At 40.6% G+C, this 27,440-nt stretch overlaps 1 protein-coding gene across 1 annotated transcript; it reads left to right on the forward strand.

Annotated features, from left to right (window-relative positions):
• Nucleotides 1-6,798: 6,798 nt before the first annotated feature.
• LOC130083121 (interphotoreceptor matrix proteoglycan 1) lies at nt 6,799-26,667 on the forward strand. The gene is made up of 18 exons (XM_056248161.1): nt 6,799-7,094; nt 7,882-8,094; nt 10,171-10,337; nt 11,982-12,013; nt 12,126-12,172; nt 12,260-12,360; nt 13,789-13,938; nt 14,526-14,584; nt 15,000-15,020; nt 15,145-15,323; nt 15,448-15,509; nt 17,418-19,065; nt 19,462-20,039; nt 20,467-20,686; nt 20,834-21,044; nt 21,609-21,794; nt 25,089-25,165; nt 26,169-26,667. Exons 1-17 carry the CDS (start codon nt 7,028-7,030, stop codon nt 25,126-25,128), a joined length of 3,981 nt encoding a protein of 1,326 aa, XP_056104136.1. The 5' UTR covers nt 6,799-7,027; the 3' UTR covers nt 25,129-25,165; nt 26,169-26,667.
• The last annotated feature ends 773 nt before the right edge of the window (nt 26,668-27,440 follow it).

The raw sequence follows: 27,440 nt of genomic DNA on the forward strand, positions 1-27,440 counted from the left end.
ATTATCCTTAATTTTTTATTAATGTAAAACGCTTTGCAGCAGCAAGCAGACATAGGCGAAACAGCTCGCGCGCCTATTGGTTGCTCTGCAGCAAATGCAGCAGCCTATCGAGAGAGACTCTGCGTGACGTAATGACCAATGGGGGCAATTCGCGCCCATATCGTCACGTCCCGCCAGAAGGGGCGTGGTCTCACCCTATAAATATGCTCGTTAGGCTGGTACAAGCTGATTTTTATCTCTTCAGCGACGCACACGCATCGCTGGATCCGGAGTGAGAAGCCGCGCCGTCGAAGCAAGCCTTTCAGCGGGACGAGCTCTGGAGTCGCTGGCCTCGCCGCCTTCAACTGCCGTACCTGCTGCGCTTTCCGGCGTTCTATATCCTTTTATACTCTGTGTGTATTTACTCTGTTGAGAGTGTTTGCTCGCTTACTTGACGCGACTCACACTTCTCTCACAAAAGAGCTGCGTCTTTTTAAAGATGCCTTCCTGTGGCTCGTGCCGCGCCCTGCTCAGCGATGGAGACCGGCACGTCATCTGTGTTTCCTGCCTGGGTGAGGATCACGCGGCTCTCGCGCTCGCTGACGGCGGATGCCCTCATTGCGAGCTTTTGCCTATGGTGACTCTGAGGACTCGCCTGGCATCATTCTCCGAGCCTTCACCGCAGCCTGCCGTTGTGCCGCGCCGCAAGAAGCGCCGCGCCCAGCGCGCTCCCGAGCTTTCTCCAGCCCGCCAAAGCTCGCCGGTTCGCCCGCCAGCTTCGCCGGCTTCGCTCGAGTCGCTCACTGACGGACAACGGCCGCCGCCTGCCGCCGCGTCCATCCACGAGTTTGACGAACCCACCGAGGCGTGTTCTCTTCTGGCATCCGATAGCGAGGATTGGGCGAGCTCCGTGGACCTCCCCTCCGCTAGCCGATGGTGTTATAAGTGTAATAAAATGCTCACAGCCCAGTGTTCATTTCTACACACAAACACAGCCCGCCACGGTACAGGGCTCGCACAAATGAAATCGACGCATGTCAATTGTGCATTAAATGTAGTAAATGTGCCCACAACCCAGTGCCCACAAACACTACCACGGTTTCTGTAAAACGAAACCAACACAAGTCTTCCTAGCCTCCTAGGAAATCGACGGTGTTTCAGTCTCGCCGTGGCCAGACTTCCACTGAAATTTTCGCTCGTTCAGTTCCAGAAAATGTGACTGTTCCAGTGTATTTTGCAGTAAGCAAGCCAGTACCATGCCCGCTTGCCTGCACACAAATGCTGTTCCCACGGCGACCCAGATAAATCACATAAATGGTGTATTTTCTGGTATTCCGGCCACAGCCGATGGTGTTATGAGTGTATTGAAAATGCCTACAACCCAGGGCTCATTTCTACACACAAACACAGCCCGCAAAAATGCAGGGCTCGCACAAACAAAATCGCCTCATGTCGATTGTGCACTAAATGTAGTGAATGTGCCTACGTCTCAGTGCCCACAAACACTACACACCACATGTCCCACGGGTTCTGTGAAAACGAAACCAACACACATTCAGTCAGCTCAGGCCGACGGTGTTTTTCAGTGCAGTAAATGTGCCCGCTGTCCTGCGCCCACATTCACTCACAGACATGTTAAGCCCCACGGGGCTCGCCCCGCTCTCTCTCCCTCAGCAAACTGCTATAAGGGTTTTGAGCGCGGCCAGGCTGCCCGCCGCGATCGGCGCGCCCCCCGCCTCACACACTGTAAACACAGTGTCTGCGTTACAGCACGCCGGAGCTCTCTTGCCGTCACTATGTCTCGGCCAGAGCCCAGATCTCATTCTACCCCTAGCTATTCACGCGAAAGTGTGGGCACAGCTTCCTGGGGTATCAGAATGGGTGCTGAACACTATAAATAGAGGCTATTCGCTACAGTTCGCTCGACGTCCCCGCCGTTATACGGCGCGCGTCGAGACGACGGTGGAAAACGAAGTATCTCATCTACTTCGAGCCGAGATAGCGAAACTACTGAGCAAAGGTGCTATAGAACCTTTATCTCAAGCTCAGAGCAAAGGGGGCCTACACAGCAGATATTTTCTGGTACCGAAAAAAGATGGAGGTCTCAGACCCATTTTAGATCTGCGACAGCTGAACAGAGCGCTTGTGAAGCGCCAGTTCAGAATGCTTACGACCAGGAAAATCCTCGCGCAAGTGCGCCACGGGGACTGGTTTATGTCAATAGATCTGAAAGACGCCTATTTCCAAATACAAATGGCGTCCCATCACAGGCGATTCTTGAGATTCGCTTTCGAGGGCCAGGCATATCAATACACAGTCCTGCCGTTCGGCCTGTCCCTAGCACCTCGTACATTTACGAAGTGCATGGACGCGGCGCTCGCACCCCTGAGACTTCAGGGCATGCGAGTCCTGAACTACTTGGACGATTGGCTGATTCTAGCTCGATCACGATCGGAGCTCATAGAACACAGGGCCGCATTATTCGAGCACCTCGAGGAGCTGGGCCTCACAGTCAATTGGGCGAAGAGCTCACTGTCTCCCAGTCAGAAAATTTCCTTTCTGGGAACCGTGTTGGACTCGCTGTCCATGACAGCACGCCTGTCACCAGAGCGCGGGCTAAATATTCAGCGCGGCGCGAAATCCTTCCGCCACGGCGCGATAATTCCGCTCAAAAGGTTTCAGAAAATGCTGGGGCTGATGGCCTCAGCAGCCTCTGTACTCCAGTTGGGCTTGCTCCGCATGCGCCCACTGCAGATGTGGCTGAAAGCGCGGGTTCCACCCAGGGCATGGACAGCGGGTCTGTTTCGCCTCAGGGTCGACATTCAGTGTGTTTCAGCTCTGGAACCTTGGAAAATAACCGACTGGTATCAGTCAGGTGTGAGTCTGGGGACCGCTTCGAGTGTGAAGGTGGTGTCTACGGACGCCTCCACCTCGGGGTGGGGAGCGCTGCTCGAGGGCAGACCGCTAGCTGGCCTGTGGTCAGAACGGGAAAAGCTCCTTCACATAAACTGCTTGGAGATGATAGCAGTCGACAAAGCGCTACGGCGTTTTTGTCCCCAGATAACAGGCCACCACGTCTTGGTCCGGTCGGACAACATGTCAGTGGTGGCATAAATAAATCACCAGGGCGGCGTCAGGTCACGAAACCTTCACAGGCTGACGGAACGCCTCCTGGTCTGGGCTCAGCACAACCTGCTCTCACTGAGAGCAGCGCACGTGCCTGGTCAACTGAATGTGGGACCAGACAGACTGTCCAGGAACAATGTTCCAGCAGGGAGTGGTCGCTGCACCCGCAGACGGTCCAGCTGCTGTGGAAAACGTTCGGCAGAGCACAGGTGGACCTATTCGCGTCCCACGAAAACGCTCATTGCCCGGAGTTTTTCTCGAAAAGCAAGGACGCGCTGGCTCATGCTTGGCCCCGCTGCCCCCTATATGCTTTTCCTCCTGTCTCGCTCCTGCCTCAGGTGTTGGAACGAATCAGGGAGAACGGATGCCCAGTGCTGCTCGTAGCTCCGCTCTGGACAAACCAGACGTGGTTCCCTGCCCTGATGCAGCTGACCAGCACTGCCCCATGGCCTGTACCATTGAGGAGAGACCTCCTCTCTCAGGCGGAGGGCTCGATTTGGCACCCTCGCCCGGAGTTGTGGTCCCTGCACGCATGGGCCATCAACGGGTACCCGCTAGCCTCCCAGAAGGAGTGTTAAACACGATCGCGCAGGCTAGAGCTCCGTCTACCAGGCGGCTCTACTCCTCGAAATGGTCTGTTTTCTCTGCATGGTGTCAAGCCCAGAGCTTTTCACCTGTGGAATGCGGGGTTTTGGAAGTGCTTTCCTTCCTTCAAGAGCTACTGGATAAGGGCAGGACCCCATCCACGCTCAAAGTATATGTGGCGGCCATAGCAACGTTTGCAAAACCGGTGTCTGGCCAGTCGCTGGGGAAAAACGACTTAGTCGTGCGTTTCCTTGGGGGAGCTCGGAGGCTGAACCCTCCCAGGCCCCCTTCAGTCCCGACGTGGGACCTTTCCACGGTCCTGGAGGCCATGAAAGGCGCCCCGTTCGAGCCAATCCAGCTGGTGGACATGAAACACCTGTCGTTCAAAACAGTGTTTCTCATGGGTCTCGCTTCAGTGAAGCGCATAGGGGACTTACAGGCGCTTTCAGTAAGCGCGTCGTGTATGGAGTTTGGGCCTAATGACTCGAAGGTCATTCTCAAACCAAAGCACGGGTATGTCCCGAAATCCCTCAATACACCGTTCAGGGCCCAGGTAATTTCCCTGTCCGCCCTTCCGGTTCTCAGTGAGGAGGAGGATGCGAGTCTCCTTTGCCCCGTCAGGGCATTGAGAGCTTATGTGTAACGCTCGTCTGTTTTCAGACAGACGGAGCAGCTTTTTGTTTTGTTTGGCGGGCGTTCCAAGGGACTCGCCGCCTCAAAACAGAGCCTATCCAGATGGATAGTGGATGCCATTGCGCTCGCTTACTCTGCGAAGGGCCTACAGTGCCCCTTGGGTGTCAGAGCGCACTCCACGAGAGGCGTGGCCTCTTCGTGGGCGTGGTCGAGCGGGGTTTCCCTGCAAGATATCTGTACGGCCGCGGGCTGGGCCTCGCCGTCTACATTTATAAAATACTATAACCTGGAGGTACCCGCCTTACAAGCTAAGCTTTTGGCGGTCTAAAATTCAGTGCTATCTGCCCCGCTGTGCGGCCCAGATGCTGAGTTTACTGCAGCCCCATGAGTGTTGACACATTTATGGCCACCCAGATCAGGCTGAAAGCTTTCACCCTGGCTGCGCGTTTTATTGTCATATGATAGCCCCGCTGGGTGCTTTTTTATAGGGAATGACGCTTCCAGCCTCTCTTCCTCCACTCTATGTGAGTTTATGGTGATTATGCACTACATGAGCCCTGGGCTTCGGCCCCCGGGACTTTGGTGTTGGATCCCTGTACGCACGGCGTGTTGCATTGTGTTCCCCTAGCGTAAGCTATTACGCAGTACGAGAGATACTCTCGTAAGAGAACGTACTCGGTTACTAACGTAACCTCGGTTCTCTCTAGAGAGGGAACGAGTACTGCGTATCTTGCCGTGCTTGGAATACGCTCTGGTTCGCTTCAGCGATAAAAACCAGCTTGTACCAGCCTAACGAGCATATTTATAGGGTGAGGTCTCTCTCGATAGGCTGCTGCATTTGCTGCAGAGCAACCAATAGGCGCGCGAGCTGTTTCGCCTATGTCTGCTTGCTGCTGCAAAGCGTTTTACATTAATACAAAATTAAGGATAATTTTTGGCTTCAATATCTCGTGGAAAAGAGTTTTTCCCCTAGCGTAAGCTATTACGCAGTACTCGTTCCCTCTCTAGAGAGAACCGAGGTTACGTTAGTAACCGAGTACGTTAAACATGTATGAATGCACACAAAATATGAAAGCAAGTGTTATTTATTTTAAAGAGAGATAGCAGAAGCTCACAATTTTGCTTAGTGTTGACATTTGTACTGTGGAACTTTGTGGTTGTAAAACTTTAATGGAACATAGTAAACCAGTTGAAAAAGTAATTCCATGTACAGGTTGGCCTGAATATATAAGGAGGCCTTATATGGCTATAACTTAATGGCTGCTGAAAATGGGGTTTGGCATCATAAAAATGGAAAAATAAGAAAAGTTATTTTAAACAGTACTAAAAATTCACTGTAGCTGGTTGCATTAGTGAACAGAAGAAACGGTTTCTTTCAAAAACATGCAAATGTCTAAGCAAGGGATTCCAAATTTGTTAAACGGTATAGTGGATATACTACACACAATTGTATCTTACTTGAAGGACTCTCAAGTGGATTGAACAATAAAGCATTCGCCAGTCAGTGATCCGCTCTCCAGTCATCAAAACAAGACAGTTCAATCGGATCAGACCTCTTTACAAAAGCCCTTTATCAGGAATTCTGTTTACATAGTAGGGTTAAATCAACAGACAGATTAATTTGTTTGTTAGACAATTGCAAGGAATCTGTAGTTTTATTCTAAGTTTTATGTACTCCGTTTTATGCTATATATTATTGGGGTTATGACAGGGCTGTAGATTACACAATATTTTTTTAGCATCAGAGCCAATTAAAGTCAGTGTAACCCTGGAGTCACGTAGACATCCTCAGCATCTGATGACGCAACATCTCTGTCGTCATTTGAAGTGTTCCCGGAAATACTCTCCAGTCTGCACCTTTGATGAAGGAGATGAATGATTATTTTCTAATACAATGCAAATTTTTATACAAACCATTTACTGACCTGACAAATCTACCATGATCGAATGTGCACATTTACACAAACAACATAGTTGATTAGATGTGAGGTGGACTGACAAAACAGCAGTGAATTAGCATGCAATTCGTCTGATGCCAAGGCTTTGGGCTTTTTATCACAGGGGTCATAGTTCAAAAGCAGTCAGACTCAACAGGCTTCAAACGGCCAGTACAGGTGATCCCAAGAACGGACATCCATTTTTGAGAATGGACAAACCCAGCAAGTATGCATCAATCATCCGCAGCTCTCGTCTCCACACACGCACTGATATGTGAGGCATGCACACTGTTACTTCATGAGGTGCTGCTGATTGATCTGGCACTGCAGCTGACAGATGCTTGAATGGAAAAGCCAGTAATTGGATGAGGTGGGTGGGCCACGGGTAAAGCAGGATTATGTCTGAGCATCAGATAATCAGATTATTCCAGAAACAGATCTTGCTTTTTTAACTACTTTACTGTAATCTGTCACACAATGTCACGCCTCTTCACCAATACTGCATCTCTATCATCTCTCCCTGCCTGCTTTCTCTCTTTCTGCTTTTTACATTCACAGTGTTGTTTTCTGTGAGACACTGAAAGTCCGTCTCAATTTCCAGGTTTCTTCATTTCCATTTTTAGGTCTCGGTGCTTGACAGCAAGGTCTCAGGGACCATAATGGCTTCTCCAGCTTCTGATGGATATATCCAAGAAAAAGGACTTAGCACCTGGAGTCTTGTTCTGTCTTAATACAGCATTGGGTTAGATGTACGACTTGAAGTCAGCATGTCTTTGAAAAGTGGACATCTCTTCACACTCTTCTTCTTTATACTGTCCGTCACAGGAATTCAAGGTAACAAAGTCAAATTTTACAACAAGATGTAGATGAGGACAGAATTTCCAGTATACGTGTTGTGTGTGAATGGGTGATTTCTGCTACAGTGTGCAGTGCAGTGTAACAGTCAAACATGAGGTGGCACTTCTGGACGTGTATTATGATACTCGAGTGATGTGAAATTACTGGACACACCTAAGCAAAGTGTTATTCAATGCGTAGTAGAGTGCAACCAAAATGATGTTTTGATAAAGAACATATACTTGTGTTAAGTGTTTTAATGTTTTATAAGAAACACACAAATGTAGCCACACAAATGACTACAGAAGCAAATGTGTTAAGGATGTTTTTTTTTGTATTTGTTTTTTTTGTATCACCAAACAATTAAGTTTTGTGTACTCTAGATATTCACTAGATACATGTCAACAAGTAGTCATGTGCCATGCATTAAAATATACTGCTTTTAGCTTTTCTATGATATACAGATTTTCTTTTTAGTAAATTGTTGCAAAAATGGCCTAAGACAAATTCAAAGTAAGTTTCTTAGAAATCAAAATGGCAGAAAGAATGTATATAGGTGGAAGCGTACAGTTCCAGATTTATTTTTCAAAATGTAAATTTGCTTGCCCTTTGCACACAAAAAAACAAACAAACATTAATGTCCTTCAAAAATGAGTGCAGAAACAAAGCATAGCATTGCAGATTATGCTAGTTTTGGAAAGAAATGACTGTCTTGAAAGTCCATGAGGGCTGAATTACAATGAAGTTACTAACCTTTTATTTTTAATTTACTTTTTTTTTTCAGACAGAAGAAGGCTAAACCCATTAGAGACTCTTGATGCTAGCAGCTTAACAAACCAAAACGCACCAAAGCAGAATTCAGGGGTCAGAACTATATTTGAAATGGAAAAGCATCGCGTCAGGAGGTCAGATTTCTTCCACTCGGAGGTGAAAGTATGTCCACAGGAGACAATGAGAGAGGTCATAGCCAGCCATCGAACATTCTACACACTGAGAGGTAACTCTCAAACTTATGTACAATAAACATCTTCCCTGTTAGAAGGGTTAAAGGGATAGTTCACTTAAAAATAAAAATTCTGCCATCATTTACTCACCCTCAAGTTGTTTTAAACCTGTATGAATTTCTTTCTTCTGTTGAACACAAAGAAAGATATTTTGAAGAATGTCGGAAACCAAACAGTTGATGGACCCCGGCTTCTATATGGTTTGTTTTTCCTACAATGGAAGCCAATGGTACATCAACTGTCTAGTTACCGACATTCTTCAAAATACCTTCCTTTGTGTTCAGCAAAAAAAGGAAATCCATACAGGTTTGAAACAACTTGAGGGTGAGTAAATGATGACAGAATTTTCATTTTTAAGTGAACTATTCCTTTAACCCTTTCAAATGCATCAATGGTTTTGTTTAGTACAGTGGCTATCAACTCTATTCCTGGATGCCCCTCCTTCCCAACACTGCACATTTTGGCTGTGTAGCAATTCAGAGGCAGCATCCTTCGAAGGCTGCGAAGTTTGGACTGAGCCTTGTTAAATGGGATGGTCTAACCTACGGAGGACTGTTCTTGTTGATGTAACATCTAAAGTAGTTTATGAGAACACATTGTTACTCTTTGATGACTCATGGCCAGAAATAATTTCAGTAGATCAAAAAGTGAAAACTGTATGGTTGATGTAACATCAGAAAAAGTCTATGAGAATGTACAGTGTTACCCTTTGAGGATCCATTGGCGTGATATGTATAGAAAGTTTAAGATCCAGGACTCTTTTGCCAGAATAATTTTCAATAGCTCAAATATGGACTAATGTATGACAACTTTGACAGCTGCCGTTGATGAGCAGCAGTAACGTTTGTACAAGACTTTTCTGAAAGTTATGTTAAACTGTCTGACAGAGTTCACAAACTGTCTAAATGTGTTCACCATGGTCCATTTACTATATATAATAATCACATCTTAGTAAGATATGTCAACATTTGAACGTATTCTTTTTTCGATTCTTTTTTCTTTTTACATTTGTATCATTAGATATTTGAGTAAGTTGAAACCCAATACTTAAGTTTAAAAGTATAATTTGGCAATTTCTCTCCAAACAATTCTGTTGTCACTGGTGTGAAATGAATTCTGGGGTAGGCAAGGCCAAGAAGGATCCATCGGTGTTATCCTTCATTTCACGGGAAACGAAGGATGCATTTGGAGGAGCCTTCGAATTGGGACAGCCTTCGTCGTGACGCAGTCGGCCTTCGAAGGATGCTGCCTCTGAATTGGGACGCAGCATTTGGATGTCTCCGTCATCTAACACACCTGATTGAGATCGTCAGCTCATTAGCAGAGACTTCCACCCCCAACTATATAGTAGGCAAAAAACAGTATGTGAGCTTCTCAATTAATAATGTTCATAAAACAGCAGGCGAAAAGTACCCGGATTACTTACTACTGCAGAGATTCTGAATTGCACATCCAATGGACACTTTACTATCCCATGAGTGAATGGTAGTGAAGCGACACAACTGATGGCGTGGCCCGTAGGTCACATGACAGTGACAACATGGCGGATGTACTACATCTGATTTTCATTCATACTACACAACACACTCATCGTATATAGTACATACTTTTTTATGGTCACAAAGCAAGTTTTAAAACAAATATAGTACCCATTTTACAGTATGTGAATTCGGACGCAGCACAAGGCAAGTGTGTGAGACGGAGACATTCAACATATGAATTTAAATTCAAATTTAAATAACCCTCTTTTATATATCCAAAATAAATTGTAATAAATGTAGCCTGTATATACATTCAAATTTAGAGAACTATATCCAGTAAGTTGAGAGAAAATGTACAATATATCAGAAAATAATCAGGCATAATTAGTCAAAATTATATAAGAAATTGTCTAATATGAATTAATGAAACACCCGTTGATCTGTTGTCTTGATTTATATTTGACTGCAATTCAGCAATACAGAAAAATGTATTTTAATATACAAAACAGATCCAGAAAGATTAAAGTAAATTAAAGGTTAGAGTAAAATTGATCATTTGAACACTTATTTATTTATTGACATTGTCAGTTTGCCAGGAGGCTGTATGGGAGGCTTTCCGGATCTTTTTGGACAGAATTCCCAGCAACTCGGAGTACCAGACATGGGTCCACACATGCCAGCACAACTCCCTGTGCATCTCAGATCTTGCCATGAATTTCAGCCATTCGCAGGAACACGTAGACATGGTCTACAGGGTAAACTAATCAAAAATGCACACAATACTATATAGTCAAAAGATGTCATAAAACTGGTGTGTGTGTGTGTGTGTGCAGCAAAAACTCCAGTGTTAAATAAACTCTCCTGGGAGTTTATTTGGCTCCTCACTCAAGAGTGTTAAAGCGTTAAAATATGAGTGTTAAATGAACACTGAAGAGTGTTAAAGTTATAAAGTTTAAAGTAAAGAGATAATTAAGTGATTTTTGAATGATGATTGAGCATTATTGAAGACACCTGATGTTAACAAGCAGAATCACCAAAGGAGAAAATCTAAATTTGACCACGTTATGGGCATCAGTGTTTGTTTTAGTTGGGCTTTTGTCCCTTAAATTTTGAATTTTAGATTTTGTTTGGCTGTAACTGAATTATAACAGCCACATGAACAAATAGAAATGGTGATCTGATGGTGTTGGTTGTGTTTTTGACATAACTCAAAAACACATTTGGAGCCTAATCTCTGATCTAGGTTTTCTTTATTGATTATAGCAGCACTGTCATTGTACAGCATAATAGCATTAGCATTGCAATCAAACAGACTTCTTAAAAATTGTTCTAAGACAAAAACTTTGATTTAATTTATTTATTTAGACACACTGACATCAAGAATCAGCCTGTGAATCTCAACAGTGGTGACAATAATAAAGCATGTTGCAGTGCATTCTGGGTGCCACCAATCAAAACTCATTCATGGCTCCCATCATGCATTACGGTATGATTAAATTAGGACCTGAATTGTCTTAGTCATTTAGTTTATTCCTAATATATTTTCTTTTATTTCTGCTGGTTTCATGTGACTTTTTAGTCGCTTGTTTTCGAATATTCAGAGTTGATCTGTTTATCTGAATATGCGGTTTGTCACCATTGTTGAGATTCATACGCTGATTCTTGATGTATGTGTGTGCCTACATGAAAGTTTTTATAGAATCTGTTTTTTTTCAGATCAACTTCTAAGAAATCCTTTGGATTATTTTAAAAAGCTTGATCTTATGCTGTAGAATCACAGGGATGCTGTAATCAACAATATAATTCTAACTCTATATGAGTACGGTGATTCAGGTCAAATGATAATTATGTCAAAACACAACCAACACCACCAGATCACATTTTCTCTTTGATCATCTAACTGTTATAAGTTACAAGAGCAAAACTCAATCTAATGTTAATAATTTAAGGGTCTTGGCTCAACTAAAGCAAACACCGATCACAATAATGGTGACTTGCCAATTGTGATTTTCTCCTTTGGTGATTCTGTTTGTTAACATCAGGTGTCTTTAATAATGGCCAATCATCACTCAATTATTTAAAATATAAAATACACTCATATTTTAAAACTTTAACAGTGTGTGGAGCCAACTCTTGAGTGTGGAGCCAAATAAACTCCCAGGAGAGTTTTAGCTGTGTACACTTTTAAAAGTTTTAACCTGAAATGATTACGTTAAAGAGATATGTCTAGCCATAAAAGTTAGGTAGATTAATCTATATTCAACTTTTTTTTTTTTTACTTGAATCCAGTAAATTTAAAAGATGCAATTTTTTGGTTACCATTTTTCGAGTGTTTTTAGTCAATGGCCAAAAATGTAATAATCAAAATTCTCTTGTAATGATTTTCATTTTCTTTACAGAGGTTGAATAAGAATAGTGAAACATTAGAACGGTGAGACGGCATATAATTTCATATCCTGAAAACAGCTCCAAATCACCTATAACAAAAATTATGAACTGTGATTATTTTAATATCATGATACATTTTCAATTTAATTTTATAGAAATATAAGTGAAGAGCCAGCAACCATTGAAGCACAAGAAATGGAAGGTATAGTTGAATTGTTTTTGGTCTCTCTTCTGTGAGAAGTTTTCATTATTTTGGTAAATTTAACTAAGCTCAATTTCTGTTGTTCAGGTTCAGAGGAAGTCCTGACTGAAGCAGCAGTACATGAATTTGTTCCCACAGCTGAATCTACTACTATCCGCACTACAAGAGACACCTCTACTGCCTCACAGGTCTGGAGCACATTTGTCTAACATACTTCATATACTTAATTTTCATATTAAACAACTGGAAGCAGTGGTTGCTAGAAATTCCCTTTAAAAATATAGTGACAGTATTTCAATCATTACAAAATGTTATTTATAAGCAGCCTTTGCTCTGCTGTCCATGACCGTGGGCCATGACCACCAGGCCGATAAGCCTTAGCTTAAGCTTAACTTCTAAGACAGATAAGGTAGTACGGATTTGCAACATAAATTGTGCAGGATTCACCCTGTAGCTATATTAGGTATACACTGCTTTCTCAACTGTCTGTGGGAAATAAGGGGTGCTGGTGGTGGAGGATGGGTCAATTTACAGAGCTTAACTTCAACACCAATTAAACACACCTGATCCAGCTAGGGTTTTCAGGATTGCCGAGTTGTGTTCCGCTTCGCTTTTAGACCTCGGCTGCATTTAAGTCCATTTTTTATGCTCTACCCTCGCTAACTTTCCTCCGACTTGATGTTCACTCGGATGTACATCATTGTTTACGTTGCACGAGTGCCCACTACTGGCAGAACCCTGCGCCCTTGGGTAAATTAAGTGAGAGCACTGCGAGTTGCTGTTGTGAGGTCACAATCCTGTTGCATTGCGGTCTATGGATCTGAGTACATATAGAGTGGACTTATTCCCTTGGATCAAAATCAAGGGGTTGAGAGTCGGTCCAAGTAAACTTTAAAAACGAAAATATGGCGGTGAGTAAATGTCTAAAAGTGGAGTTAAACACAGCCATACACTCACAATCTTCCCTAAGTACTTTCCCTTGGGAAAACCAATCCTCCATTTTGAAGTGCGTTCCACTTCAAGTGGATAAGGAAAGTTTATATGGATAGACCCTCAACCCCTCAATTTTGAGTCTATTCAGGCAGCTCCATATACACAATGCAACATAACTGTGATGTCACAGACGATTGCACTTAACTCCACCCCACACAACTCTAGTGTGTTATTTGAATTAATTTGAGATGTAGATGCCTTTCCACCACATTGATAATTCACCCCAAAAATACCCAATTGCGATGATAAAGGTGGTCAGTGTCTCACAACTGGCATATAAAGAGATCTGCCAGAAACCAAAACATGTATCCAGAGTAGAGAACAAGATTGCCTTTGATAACTTTGAAGCAATATTTTCGAGTGTGGAGATCATGAATCTTTGACATTTGACTGCTTTACTAAGAAATTACGGGTCTACAATTGAGCTTCTTTAACTTTAGGTAATGCAATTTACAATGTGTGCTATTCCTGTATGACAAAGTATCTTATTTCAGCACTTGCATGAATACTTCAATTAAAATATTTGTTATTTAACCTGTAAAGTTGCCTAAACCTTTTGGGGAATTATGCAGGTTATACGTTGTTGCAGTACTTGTTTAATAGTTCTTGTGCTATATTTTCAGGAGTTGGATCTTCACAATGTGGTTCCAGAGCAGCCAGTACATCATGTCATAGAGTTCAGCGTTACACTGTTGGACCACGGGTATCAAGAGATACTGAGAGTTGCCGATTCACCTCAGTACCATGACCTGTCACAGCATCTTCAAGATCAGGTTTGTGAAAATGACCAAACAGTGATCCACCATTCAGTGTTTTGAGGAATCAAAGCTTCAACGGATTAAGAGGCTTCACCAGGGTTAGACTGAGGGATCTAGGGACAGAAGGGTTTGTAGGAAATGTAACGTTTTGTGAATCTGTTGAAGGACCTTCTATTCAGTCTTGAAAATGATGGATTGTGCTATCTGGTGGTATTGGTTTATACATTTGCCTAAATGTATATAATGGGCAACCTATTGAGTCTTGTTTCCACCATGGAATAAAAAAAAAATACAAAAGATAATCGTGACTTTTTATCTCACAATTCTGACTTTTTTCCTCAGCATTGTGAGATATAAACTCGCAATAGGATACTATAATAAAGTCCTATAGTAAATTCTGAAAAAAAGTCAGCTCACAATTCTGACATTATCTTGCAATTCTGAGGAAAAAAGTCAGAATTGTGAGATGTAAACTCAAAATTGCGAGTTATAAAGTCAGAACTGCGAGAAGTCGCTACTACCTTTTTTTAATGTTTTATTCAGTTGTGTAAACAGGCTTCCATAACAACATTTTAAACTGCACACTTGTCTGTTTGTTGCAGATGCAACACGTTTTCAAAGACCTACCTGGATTTATGGATGTCCACGTGTTAAGAATTAGGTAGGTGTACTAAAAAATCATAGTCATAGTCACTTTCCAGCCCGTTCTCATCCCAAGACGTCATCTAACTGACGCTTTTGACCATGCGTCAACATGCCGACGCTAACCCTATCCTGAGGATGAGCGTCTCATATTGACGCTTAAAGTGTACCATGTGCGTCGGCATGTTGACGCATGGTCAAAAGTGTCAGTTAGATGACGCCTTGGGATGAGAATGTGTTGCACTTTCCTTATTACAACAGCAGTGACCAACTGATTGCCTGAGGTCTGTTGCTAATGTGAAAATAATGATAACATTCACAATGACATTTGTGTTTGTAGCTCCATCATTAGCTATTCATATTTCACCAGGGAAGTGTTTGTGTATATCTGATTTCTCTGTTGCATTTTACTTTACATCTTTCTTACATGCAAGCGAGGCGGAAGAGCCTGAAGGGTAAAAGTTACATATGTATATAATGTGCTGTGTAGAATCAACTTTAGTATTATCCAGTTATTGCTTGGATAAAAGCATCTGCTACATAAATAAATGTAAATGCATATTGCCTCCATTTCTCCAGGGCTGGAGGAATATCAGCAGTCTACTCGGCTGTTTTTGAGACTATTGTACCAACCATTGCTGATGAAAGTCTTGGCACAGTTGTTTCATCTACAGGACCAAGTCTGAAGGACATGATAGTTAAAGCACTGAGCAAAAAGACCTCTCTTCTTGATCTTAATTCACTGATATTTGAGACAGGTACAAGCACAAATAAAAATGCATTTCCATGTACAATGCATTTTTTTTTTTAAAGTTTTGTTTAATTATATTTTACAAGTTCATTACAGTTTTTACAAGTTGTCTACAAATTTTCTCTCATCAGGCAAAGACCAACCCTCAACCAGAACGCCTGTCACTGAGGTTTCTGAAGACATAGTAACTGAGGTGACTAATGTCATATAATTAAACGAAGCACAAGAGACCATTTTATATCGTCGACATGGATAAAGGGGCACAACTTACAAAAAATGCCTGAAACTAAGGGTGCTCCGTTCAGGATTTTTGGGGCCGATCACCGATCAATGGCAGCAGTATTGGCCGATACGATTACTGAAATAAATAATACTATTATTAACAACAATGCATTTATAGAACAATTTAAGATATGAGAAAGTATCATGAATTGACAACTCTTTATTACTTGGTAAGCAACATATTCCATTCCCTCTCTTAGAAGTGATTGGGAACAACTTAGAGCTTAACAAATATAGCATTCCTATGAAAAAAAAACAGAACAGTCTTTATCAACAGAAAGTAATAAAATGTAAAACAACACTGCATAATCTACACTGTATAAGTTAAATATACAGTTGTAATTGAAATTATTCAACTCCCATTGCAAATCAGGTTTATTGACAATTTCATTTTTGTTGTTTGTAAAATCAAACAACAGTAATTGAAATAGCTCAACACAACAAATGTTTCAAGTAATTCAATTGTCAACTTAAAATGCAACTTTATGATTTCTGCAGTCTTAAATTTATTCAACCTCTTCATGGCAAGCATCTTCAGTACTTAGTTGAACACCCTTTTGCTGTTATGATCTGCTGCAAACGGGCTATAACCAGACACCAGCTTCTGGCAGAGTTTCTGAGGAATCTTAGCCCATTCCTCATCCTCATGAGCAATGGCCTCCAGTTCAGTAAAATCCTTGGGTTTGTGTGCTGCGACCGCCTTCTTAACTGTGATTTGGATTTTTGGGAAGTTTGGGCTTTTAGGGAGGAACAAAAGCACATCGCTGTGAAGGAAAGTAATTTACTAAAATCGCAGAGCCCTAGTTTCTTGCTGTCTCTGCTGTCCGCAAAAAGACGTTGCAAATGTCCTTTTCATACACCTGGTAGAACTGCCAGACTGGTGAATGTAGTGAAGCAATTTTAGCTGCGCATAAAAAATTGTCTTGCAAGTTTTCTGATCTGCCTTTCCCACCGATCAAACTATATAAAGCTATTATCGGCCAATAGCTATCGGCGCCCAATCAATCGCAACACCCTTACCAGAAACTACTTCCGTATTGACAATATAGAACAACCTCAAGTGCTTTATTGTTTTAAAAAAACAGCTTCCAAATAAGCGATAGATGCCATTTAGTGTCAAATGTGTAAATAAAGTGTAAAGTGTAAATAAGTGTAAACAGCAACAATAAAGTAGTTTCTTTGCACTAAGTGCAGGTAACGCTAAATGTTATTTACTCTAATTGTAAACTAGATGCTATTTTTGCAGCCTTGTTGGGACATTAATATCCCTAAAGCCCTCCCCTACACCTACAAAATAAACACATTACCCGTTGAGCACTTTATTTCCACTTTTTGAATATTTTCTTAATTTGTATTTAAATGAATGCCTCTAACGCCACCCGCCTAAGTCTCACACCACTGATCCTATTATTAGCAGGATTTCTTTTGTAGTTTTGTCTGGCTCAATTAGACAATGGTGGGCGGAGTTAGTGGAAATAGCCTCTACGACCAACAAGGCGGGCTATTTGCACTTGGTTTAAATAGACACTCCAAAAATATAAAACCAGTTTTTTATTAAAACCTTAAAAGTGTCATCAGCTAGAAGATATATTTCTTCACATGTAAACTAATAATAATAGTAATATAAAGAGCAGTATGTGTGAAGGCATTAGCGTATATATGTTTTAGCATGACTGAAGTGCTGTATCAGCAAACAGGACCAGAACTGCCTGTTTTAAGTCTTTTGTGCTTCATGGTTTTTTTTACTATTTTACAGAGTATAACACTAGCATAACATCTTTAAATGCAACAACATAATTGTACATCTGTTAATTTGCAGTCCTCTGATCGAGATTCATATGGTGACCTCAGTTTTCCAACAAAAGAAACGAAGGTTGAAGTTCCTCTTCCCTCAGATGGCGATGAGAATGTTTTGGAGACCATTTTACACACAACTGTAGACACAGACAGCACCACAACAACAAAATCAACAGTTGAACCTGAGAATGAGGCAGTCATTATTCACCAGCTTGAAACTATTAAAGGGGAAACTGGTGAGCTCATAAAAGAAACTTTTCAAGTTCCACCAGTAGAGGAAGCTCCTGCTGACGATGACAGCAAACCAGTTGTTATTGTTGATAAAGACAACAATCTGGCTCCAACATCTTCAGCTGCTATCTCAGCATTCCCCTCGAGTGGAGAACAGCCTATAACTACAGAGAAACCTACACCCGAGAGTGACTTTAGTCAAAACACAATACCAGAAGATGATATCATGTTTAACCCAGTAACCACCACGCACAATTTGTTCACCACCGCTACAACCGTAAGTCTTGGGTCTGAACAACCAAAGTTGGCTGTCACAACCGACTTCACCATCACCCTACAACCTTCAACTGAACCAATTGATCCAATAACTGAAGTTACAGATTCTAATGAAATTCCAGAGGTGCCTCACACAGTAATTGTACTAAAGGAGGAAGATACCAAAATGGTGATGGCTGAACCAGTGGAAGAAACTAAGTCTGAGGTTGATTTACCCAAGGTAAAGGTTGTGACAACAGAAACTGTGGAAGTGACTGGATCTGATGGAGTAATTGAAGATACTGTTGTTTTAGAAGATCAGGTATTCCGACCTGAAGTGACTATGGTAACAGAATCTCATTCAGAGTATAGCACATTAGAACCTGTGATAACGACCGTAGCACCAGAACCAGATGAAGATTGGATTGGAAAATCAACTAAACAGGATGAAGTAGCAGAACGAGAGGGAAAAGTTTTAGAGGAAGAAACAGAGGTCCTTATAGAATCAAAAGAAGACGTTGAAGAACATAAAACTGACGAGGAGATTAAAGTGAGAGAAGAGGAGGATGTTCAGGTAACTAGAAACCCAGGAACTGAGGCAGTACAACCCAAGGAGGAACCTCGTTTAACAGAACTTGAAGAAGAGGGTGAGGTGGTGGAACCTGAGAGAGAAGCTGATGAATCAAAGTCTTCTGATGTGGTAGAATATGAGGAAGGCATCAAAACTGAAGAGCCTGATGTGGATGTGGCAAGTGAAGTCCCCAAACCTACTGAAGGTTCAACAGAACCTCCTGCACAGATGATTAAGATTATACCAAAAGAGATTTCTGTGACAGAAATTTACTTTGAGAACATTGACTATTACCAACCTGTAAGTGATAATTTGCCCTTTGTGCCAGTTGACAGTGTTCAACCAGAAATGGACGTTGGTAAACCTGAATATGTGGAAGACTTTGGGCTTGAGGATCCAAACTCCAAAACTGAGGTTACTGAGGGAGTTCTTGAGATACCAGATATGGTTATCGAGGACACCACCACAAAACCAGAAGTGGCTGATGTTCACCCTACTGTATCAACTGCCTCAGAATCTCTATCTGAAATGGTCACACAATCAGCTTCGAAGAAAGATGAGGACTTACCATCTGTTGTTGGCGATACTGAGGAGCCACATCTCACGGATATAGGTGAGATATGCTGTGTGTTACTCAATAAAAATGTTTGGCAAACTGATTTTTAGAATTACCTTTGCCATACATATTCCCATGTGAACCTTTTCAAAGAGCCAAAGTTTTGGGTATCATCTGAAACACTGGAGACATCCATACAAGTTTCCAATAGCAGATCTGATTACAGAACTTTACAGGGTCTTTAATTTAAATATAAGTTAAGACAGTATAAACGACTAAAGAAGGAAAAGATACCTGAGTGCAGAAGTGACAGGAACTGTTTTAGGTGGAAGTCTTTTGCTACATCTATCGGGGTTAGGAGAATTAAGATTGCTGGACAGTGACATTGATCCACATAAATAACTATTTTACATTTTACATGTAATTTCGAACCTGTCATTTTTGATTTCCCAGAGGAAGACACTAAGACAGAGGTTGTCCTTATAGAACAAGAGGAAGAAAATGCATCACTGCCCATTGATATACTTGCAACGGATACACCTTGGACAACTGCACCTGCAGGCCATGATCTTTTTGAAGTAGTCCTAACAGATGTATCAATCGTTACTCCGACATCTTTGGAACAGGATTATGATTCACCAACTGAAAATGGACAATCAACTGTTGTCCAGGACGTTGTATTTAAAGAGTCCGAAAATGACAAAGTGCTGAATGTGGAAACTGAGGACCCATTTACTGATTTAAAAGACCTAGCCACGGAGTTAGACCAAATAGATGTAGTAAGTACTGAGACCATTGACCTCTTGAGTTATGACAATGCATATTCTTTTCCAAATGAAGGATATCCCTTGGAGACAACAAAAGTGCCATCACTAACGTACTTCACAACTCCCTCAATGACCACAGCGAGCAAAGGCAAGGAACTAATTGTGTTTTTCAGTTTGCGTGTCACAAACATGATGTTCTCTGAAGATCTTTTCAATAAGAGCTCAACAGAATACCGATCTTTGGAAAACAGATTTATTGAACTGGTAGGTGCAGCTATTTCAGATGTTGATTTCTGTTGATTGTCGCGAGCAGTGAGATTTTACAGTGAGAGAACATACAACTCTTTATTTTCTTGATTCATTTAAGCAACATCACTATAACATTTTTTTTTATTCATCTGTTCATGATGACTACAGGACACCACTTGCTGAACTACCATGCAACACAGATGGATCTTGTCACAATAATGTAGCACATTGCAGCTTTATTGTAATGTTTATCGTTGCATACTCTCTATATAAATTAAGAACATGAGGCGGTATACAGTTTATACTATGCAGCATGGTATTTTCCTTTTCAAGGTTATCACTTAGGTTAATAAAAGGTCCTTCTGCTAACTCCTGTAATTGTCCAGTGATTTTTGTATGGTGAACATACATAAATTATGCTTTTGTCTTCTCTGTTGCACAGCTACTTCCATATCTACAGTCTAACCTAACAGGCTTTAAGCAGTTAGAGATCCTTAACTTCAGAAATGGAAGTGTGGTGGTCAACAGCAAGGTGAAATTTGCCAAGTCTGTGCCGTACAACATTACTCAGGCTGTCCAGCATGTCTTGGAGGAGTTTTGTGATGCTGCAGCCCAGGGTTTGGACATAGAGATTGACAGCCATTCCCTAGACATAGAACCAGGTAAGAGTCTTACCTTTGTAAGCATCCATTACTATTGATTTCAAACTGGATCAGTCAGTCTGGAAATCAGAAACATGTACAGAATTTCTCACAGAAGGTAAATAATTGATACAACTGAGATGAGTCTAATTTGTTCTTTCATTTTAGCTGATCAAGGTGACCCTTGCAAGTTTCTTGCCTGCAACGAGTTTTCGAAGTGCGTGGTGAACTTCTGGACAAAGGAAGCACAATGTTTATGTGACCCAGGCTACGTAACGCTGGAAGGACTGCCATGTCAGAGCCTCTGTGTGGTTCAGCCTGATTTCTGTCTCAATGGAGGAGAGTGTGAGATTGTACCAGGGCATGGTGCCGCTTGCAGGTACCTCAGCGAACAATCATATATAGCTATAAACAGTTAAATTCTACAATCTAAATTCAACTCAACTTGCTTCGGAATTTAATAAAATGCTTGTTTTTACCTTAATTAGGTAAATCAAGTTTCTGACTCTATGCTGGCTAACTTGTTTAATACATTTATAGTGAAAACATTTTTCCAGAACTCCAGTAGTTTTGCTTATGCTTTGTGGTAATTTCTTTAAATGTTTTAAATATGCAAGCAGAGGGATGCTGCTGTATAGCTGTGAAGGATCTCTTTAAAGGGTTAGTTCACCCAAAAATGAAATTTCTGTCATGAATTACTTCTACGCCAGAATGCCGACTTTACGTATTTCTGGGACTTGAAAGTTGCAATGACGTTGCTGCCTATGGCTGATTCAGAAACCTTTCGGATTTCATAAAAAATATCTAAATTTGTGTTCAGAAGATGAGCGAAGGTCTTACGGGTTTGAGTAATTAATTACAGACTTTTGTTTTGGGTGAACTAACCCTTTAATAATAAAACCTCCATTGTACATGTTCTAACTGTCTCTCTTGAACCTTTTAGATGTCCTGTAGGTAAATTCTGGCAATTTATCGGGGAGAGATGTGCAGAGCTGGTCTCCGTGTCAGTAGACCCCTTTCTTTCCCTAGTGTGCCTCGTGGGGGTGCTCGCCTTTCTTTATGCCATCATTTCTCTCTTGTTATCTATGTGCAGGATATGTGTACGGACCAGAAAGACACTAACTCTAGTGTAAGCAGGTCTTTTTTCGTCAGATTTTCAGATTTCTTTGCAGTTAAATCATTTGTTGTGTTAACAAAGATACCAAAGACAAGATATACAATTTACTTTATCTTTGAAATTTTGACTAGACAAATAGATATCAACATACCAAATGCAAATTCTTTATTTCTTATGTTAGGAATGTTCCAGGTCCAGTACCAAGTTCTTCAGTTTGTAAGAACAAACAAAAAATTAGTTTGAGTGTTCAGTTCCATGCTAACGCAACTTTCATCTGTTTTTACAAACTAAGAGAAGAAATTCCTTTAAATGGCACATTGGTGCGAAAAAAGCATATGAATTAATTTGACATGTGTCTTATATAATATCTTTCTTAAGCAAACTATTCAATTAATTTGAAATACGAGTTATTTACAAAATTGGTTTGCATAAAATTTATATAATCTTTTCTTGCTTCCCAGTCTATTCTTCATGTGATTCTGTTCTAAACACATTTATGAACACACTTTTAAACTCTCATTAGATATACATTACATATACATCTCATTCCTTAGTTTCATTCTGTGCCTTTTATCTTTGGGATAGTATCTTTTCATTAACTGAACAATCAGATGTCTCTGTTCCAGCCCAACTGGATTAACAACTGGAGCCTCCACAAGTAAAACTTATTCAAGAAAAATTCAAAAAAATCTAAAGTCCAGCATACATTGATTGCAGTATCTCATTTACTGAAAGTCAATATACACTAACAGCCACTTTATTAGATGCTCCTCTTCAACTTCTCGTTAAGGCAAATATCTAATCAGCCAATCACATGGCAGTAACTCAATAAATTTAGGCATGCAGACATGGTCAAGATGATCTGCTGAAGTTCAAAATGAGCTTTAGAATGAATGAATGAATCAATGTATGAATGAGGCATTTATATAGCGTTTTAATGTGTACTACTGTACACCCAAAGCGCTTTACAATTATGTCGGAAATTCTCTCCACAAGGGTCTCTCCTCAAACACCACCGGTGTGAGCATCCACTTGGATGATGCGACGGCAGCCACAGAACAACGGCGCCAGTGCGTTCACCACACACCAGCTATAGGTGGAGAGGAGAGAGAGTGATCGAGCCAATTCAAAGAATGGAGATTATTCGGAGGTCATGATTGATAAAGGCCAGTATGGGTGTAACCGGGGTTACACCCATACTCTTTACGAGAAGTGCCATGGGATTTTTAATGACCACAGAGAGTCAGGACCTCGGTTTAACATCTCATCCGAAGGAGGCTTGTTACAGTATAGTGTCCCCGTCACTATACTGGGGCGTTAGGACCCACACAGACCTACTGGCCTCACTAACACCTCTTCCAGCAGCAACCTAGTTTTCCCAGGAGGTCTCCAGTCCAGGTACTGACCAGGCTCAACCCTGCTAGTTTCAATGCTCAACCAGTCTTGGGCTACAGGGTGATATGGCTATGGCTGGGCAATAAAGGTGATTTAAGTGACCAAGCATGTGAATGTGGCATTGTTGTTGGTGCCAGACAGGCTGGTCTGAGTATTTCAGAAACTGCTGATCAACTGGGATTTTCTCACACAACCATCTCTAGGGTTTACAGAGAATGGTCCGGCAAAGAGAAAATATCCAGTGAGCGGCAGTTCTGTGGGCAAAGATGCCTTGTTGATGCCAGAGGTCAGAGGAGAATGGCCAGACTGGTTCCAGCTGATATAAAGGCAACAGTAACACAAATAAGCACTCGTTACAACCGAGGTGCAGAAGAGCATCTCTGAACACACAAACCTTTTCTAGCAGATGAGCTGCAGCAGCAGAAGACACACCGGTGACACTCCTGTCAGCAAAGAACAGGAAACTGAAGCTACAATTCACACGGGATCACCAAAATTGGACAAAAGATTGGGAAAACTTTACCTGGTCTGATGAGTCTGGATTTCTGCGGCGACATTAAGATGGTCAGGTCAGAATTTGGTGTAAACAACATGTAAGCATGGATCCATCCTGCCTTGTGTCAATGGTTCAGGCTGATGGTGGTGTAATGGTGTGTGCCAAGATTATTTTCTTGGCACCAACTAAGCATCATTTAAATTCCACAGCCTACCTCAGTATTGTTGCTGATCATGTCCATCCCTTTATGACCACAGTGTTCATCTTTTGATGGCTACTTCCAGCAGGATAACGCACCATGTCACAAAGCTCAAATCATCTCAAACCAGTGTCTTGATCATGACAATGAGTTCAATAAACTCAAATGGCCAGATCTCAATCCAATAGAGCAGCTTTGGGATGTGGAGGAACAGGAGATTCACATCATAGATGTGCAGGCGACAAATCTGCTATCGTCGCACAGGATCTCTGAGGAATGTTTCCAGCACCTTGTTGAATCTGTGAATTAAGAATTAAGGCATTCTGAAGACAAAAGGGGGTCCGACCTAGTACTAGCAAGATGTACCTAATAAAGTGGCCTGTGAGTGTTGCATCTTCCAACAGTGGGCTGAAGCGCAGGCATCTTTTCTGATTAGGACACATGTGGTTTTCACATCCTCATGTTAACCAAAACTAAAGAGTATGATCATCGAATTAGTGACTGCAAGGCAGAACCGTATTGAAATTTCCCATTACGGTTTCTTCTCCAAAATTATATAACCACCAAATTCCATTTTAAACGTTTACACACATTTACAGCTTTTTATTCACTGATAAATAACTTTATCCTTAGTTTGAAAATCTCTAGGTGTTTGCTAGATCATCCATGAGCACACTGAAATTCAACACACCCTCATGACAATTGGTCCTTTTACTAAATTACGCATTGGCGAAATAAAACATACTGTGATGAATTTGTACAATGTCATTAATACACTTGTATTAGACTTAATGTTAGAGGTAGAGCTTCATGCTTACATTTTAATTTTGTACATTTTTGTACAGAATTGCCGATTCGTAAAACAGTTCCTTTTTTGCTTCCTTGCAAGCACTTTCAGGACAAATTCAAATTAAACCTTTTTTTGTTGTAGTTATAATTTAATAGAAAATATTTGCGAACACTTTTCCCATAAAACAGGACTTTACCCAAGGAATCCAAATGAAATGATTTCCAGAATGTTCTAAAACAACAGCCTGTGTTGTACATAAGAAACTTTTACTAATGTGTCTTTTTTACAGAAATTGTGATGCCTTACACCTGTGAATTTGTCCTTGGGATTTGACATTTTCTTTTCCCCTTCAGCTGATCTTGATGTCTTTCTTTGCCTATTGAAACTTGAGCTTCATATTGTTGCGTGTGTTGTCCTGTTTTACAGAGGCCGAGACCAGACCACCATTCCAGGCCTGACGAGTTAATCACAGATGATCTCCACATTATGATACTGTCACTGAGGTAAGATCAGATCTCATATCACCTTGTTTTGTGGTTGTTCAAATCAAATCCCAAAATATTAGACCAGATCTAGCTTAAATGTCATGTAGCAGGTTAATTTATCAAGACTAAAATGTTGTGGGGTTACTAGCTGGACTGTACTTCAGCACAATTGAATCCAATTTTACAATATGGCCCTGCTTACACCTGTGGCCTGTTGCACAAAGCCGGTTTCAATTGCTTCCAAGGTAAGTTCAAGGTTAGTTTGAGGAAACTCAAGGAGGTGGATTGGTTTTTAGCAGGTTTCATTGCTATGGGAACTTGCGCTACATGGATTTATTCTGGATTAGACCAATCAGTTGTGAGTTAAGATGCAATAAAGCAATTACATGATTTATTATATTTATATAATTATGCATAATTCATACAATATATTCATTTAATTATTATATTAATTGACAATATTAAACGTTGCATTTAAATTAAAATAAATATAATACACGTATTATATATAAAGCTTTTAAACAGATTAAGCTTATGTGTATTCTTTTGAGCTCTTTGTGAAACTATATCAATTATTAGGCCTATTTCTTTGACTCACATCATGCATTCGGCTTCAAACCAGAGTTGACAGAGAACAGTTATACCGGCGAGCGTTGTGAGCCAGTTGAACCTGATCTAAACCAGGTTGGATTTATCTGGTTTTGTCAACTCTAAACCTACTCTGAAACTCAGCTAGCTTTGTGCAACAGGCCACTGTATTTAGAGACGTCCACTTGTGATCCGATCGACCAAACGCATCTTAATACCAGGTGTAAACAGGGCCTAAAACTAAGTCATTTTAATATTTTTAACGGATATTAGATTACTTAACTTTTATAAGCAAAGCTTTATATATATAGTGTGGGTTTCATAATGCATATAATGATGAAAGTACATCATACTGTACATAATTTATACAGATAAACATCTTTTTATCTATTGCACAACATCAATGCAAAATGAGTTGTTTCTCTTTTAACAGAAGTGGGACGAGTCATGCTGTCTTCCAATGGTGCTTGTCCAGCCATTAAAAGATGTTTAAAAGACTTCCCATGATCCCACAACTCATGAAGATTGTAGAATGAGTGGCCAAACATCCTGAACAGATGGATAGCCAAGTTGAGTTGCTATTGGTTAATATGTTACATGTCGTTCTCATGAGAACGTTAAGAAACGCGACTGGATTTCAGGTAGAATGTTTTCACAAGGCAGAAATGATTAAGGGTTTCCTCACAATGAGGAAATTGTTCTTGTCTGATCATAAAGAATACACTGTTAAAATGTTCTCATAGTTTGGAACATATTTGTGATTTTGATGTGTAATAATTATAAATGGTCTTACATGCATAGCGAATACCTTTTTTTTTTTTTGTCTTTTAGAATGGTTGTCTTGAGAAAAAGAGAACTTTGTTGCAAACATTCTTTGATTGAATGTTAAATAGCACCAAACATAAAATAAAGTGTGCTGCAAAAAAATGACACATTTTGTAAAATATATCCAAAGAAATTAGATGGATATAGATTTAAGAACTAGATTCATCTATCTATCTATCTATCTATCTATCTATCTATCTATCTATCTATCTATCTATCTATCTATCTATCTATCTATCTATCTATCTATCTGTCTGTCTGTCTGTCTGTCTGTCTGTCTGTCTGTCTGTCTGTCTGTCTAATATCTATCTATCTGTCTGTCTGTCTAATATCTATCTATCTAATATCTATCTATCTATCTATCTATCTATCTATCTATCTATCTATCTATCTATCTATCTATCTATCTATCTATCTATCTATCTGTCTAATATCTATCTATCTATCTATCTATCTATCTATCTATCTATCTATCTAATATCTATCTATCTATCTATCTATCTATCTATCTAATATCTATCTATCTGTCTGTCTGTCTAATATCTATCTATCTAATATCTATCTATCTAATATCTATCTATCTATCTATCTATCTATCTATCTATCTATCTATCTATCTATCTATCTATCTATCTATCTATCTATCTGTCTGTCTGTCTGTCTGTCTAATATCTATCTATCTATCTATCTATCTATCTATCTATCTATCTATCTATCTATCTATCTATCTATCTATCTAATATCTATCTAATATCTATCTATCTATCTATCTATCTATCTATCTATCTATCTATCTATCTATCTATCTATCTATCTATCTATCTATCTATCTATCTATCTATCTGTCTGTCTAATATCTATCTATCTATCTATCTATCTA

The sequence above is a fragment of the Rhinichthys klamathensis genome, unplaced genomic scaffold, assembly GCF_029890125.1.
Source record: "Rhinichthys klamathensis goyatoka isolate OS25496 unplaced genomic scaffold, OSU_Roscu_1.1 h1tg000001l_1, whole genome shotgun sequence".
Taxonomy (NCBI): Eukaryota; Metazoa; Chordata; class Actinopteri; order Cypriniformes; family Leuciscidae; genus Rhinichthys; species Rhinichthys klamathensis.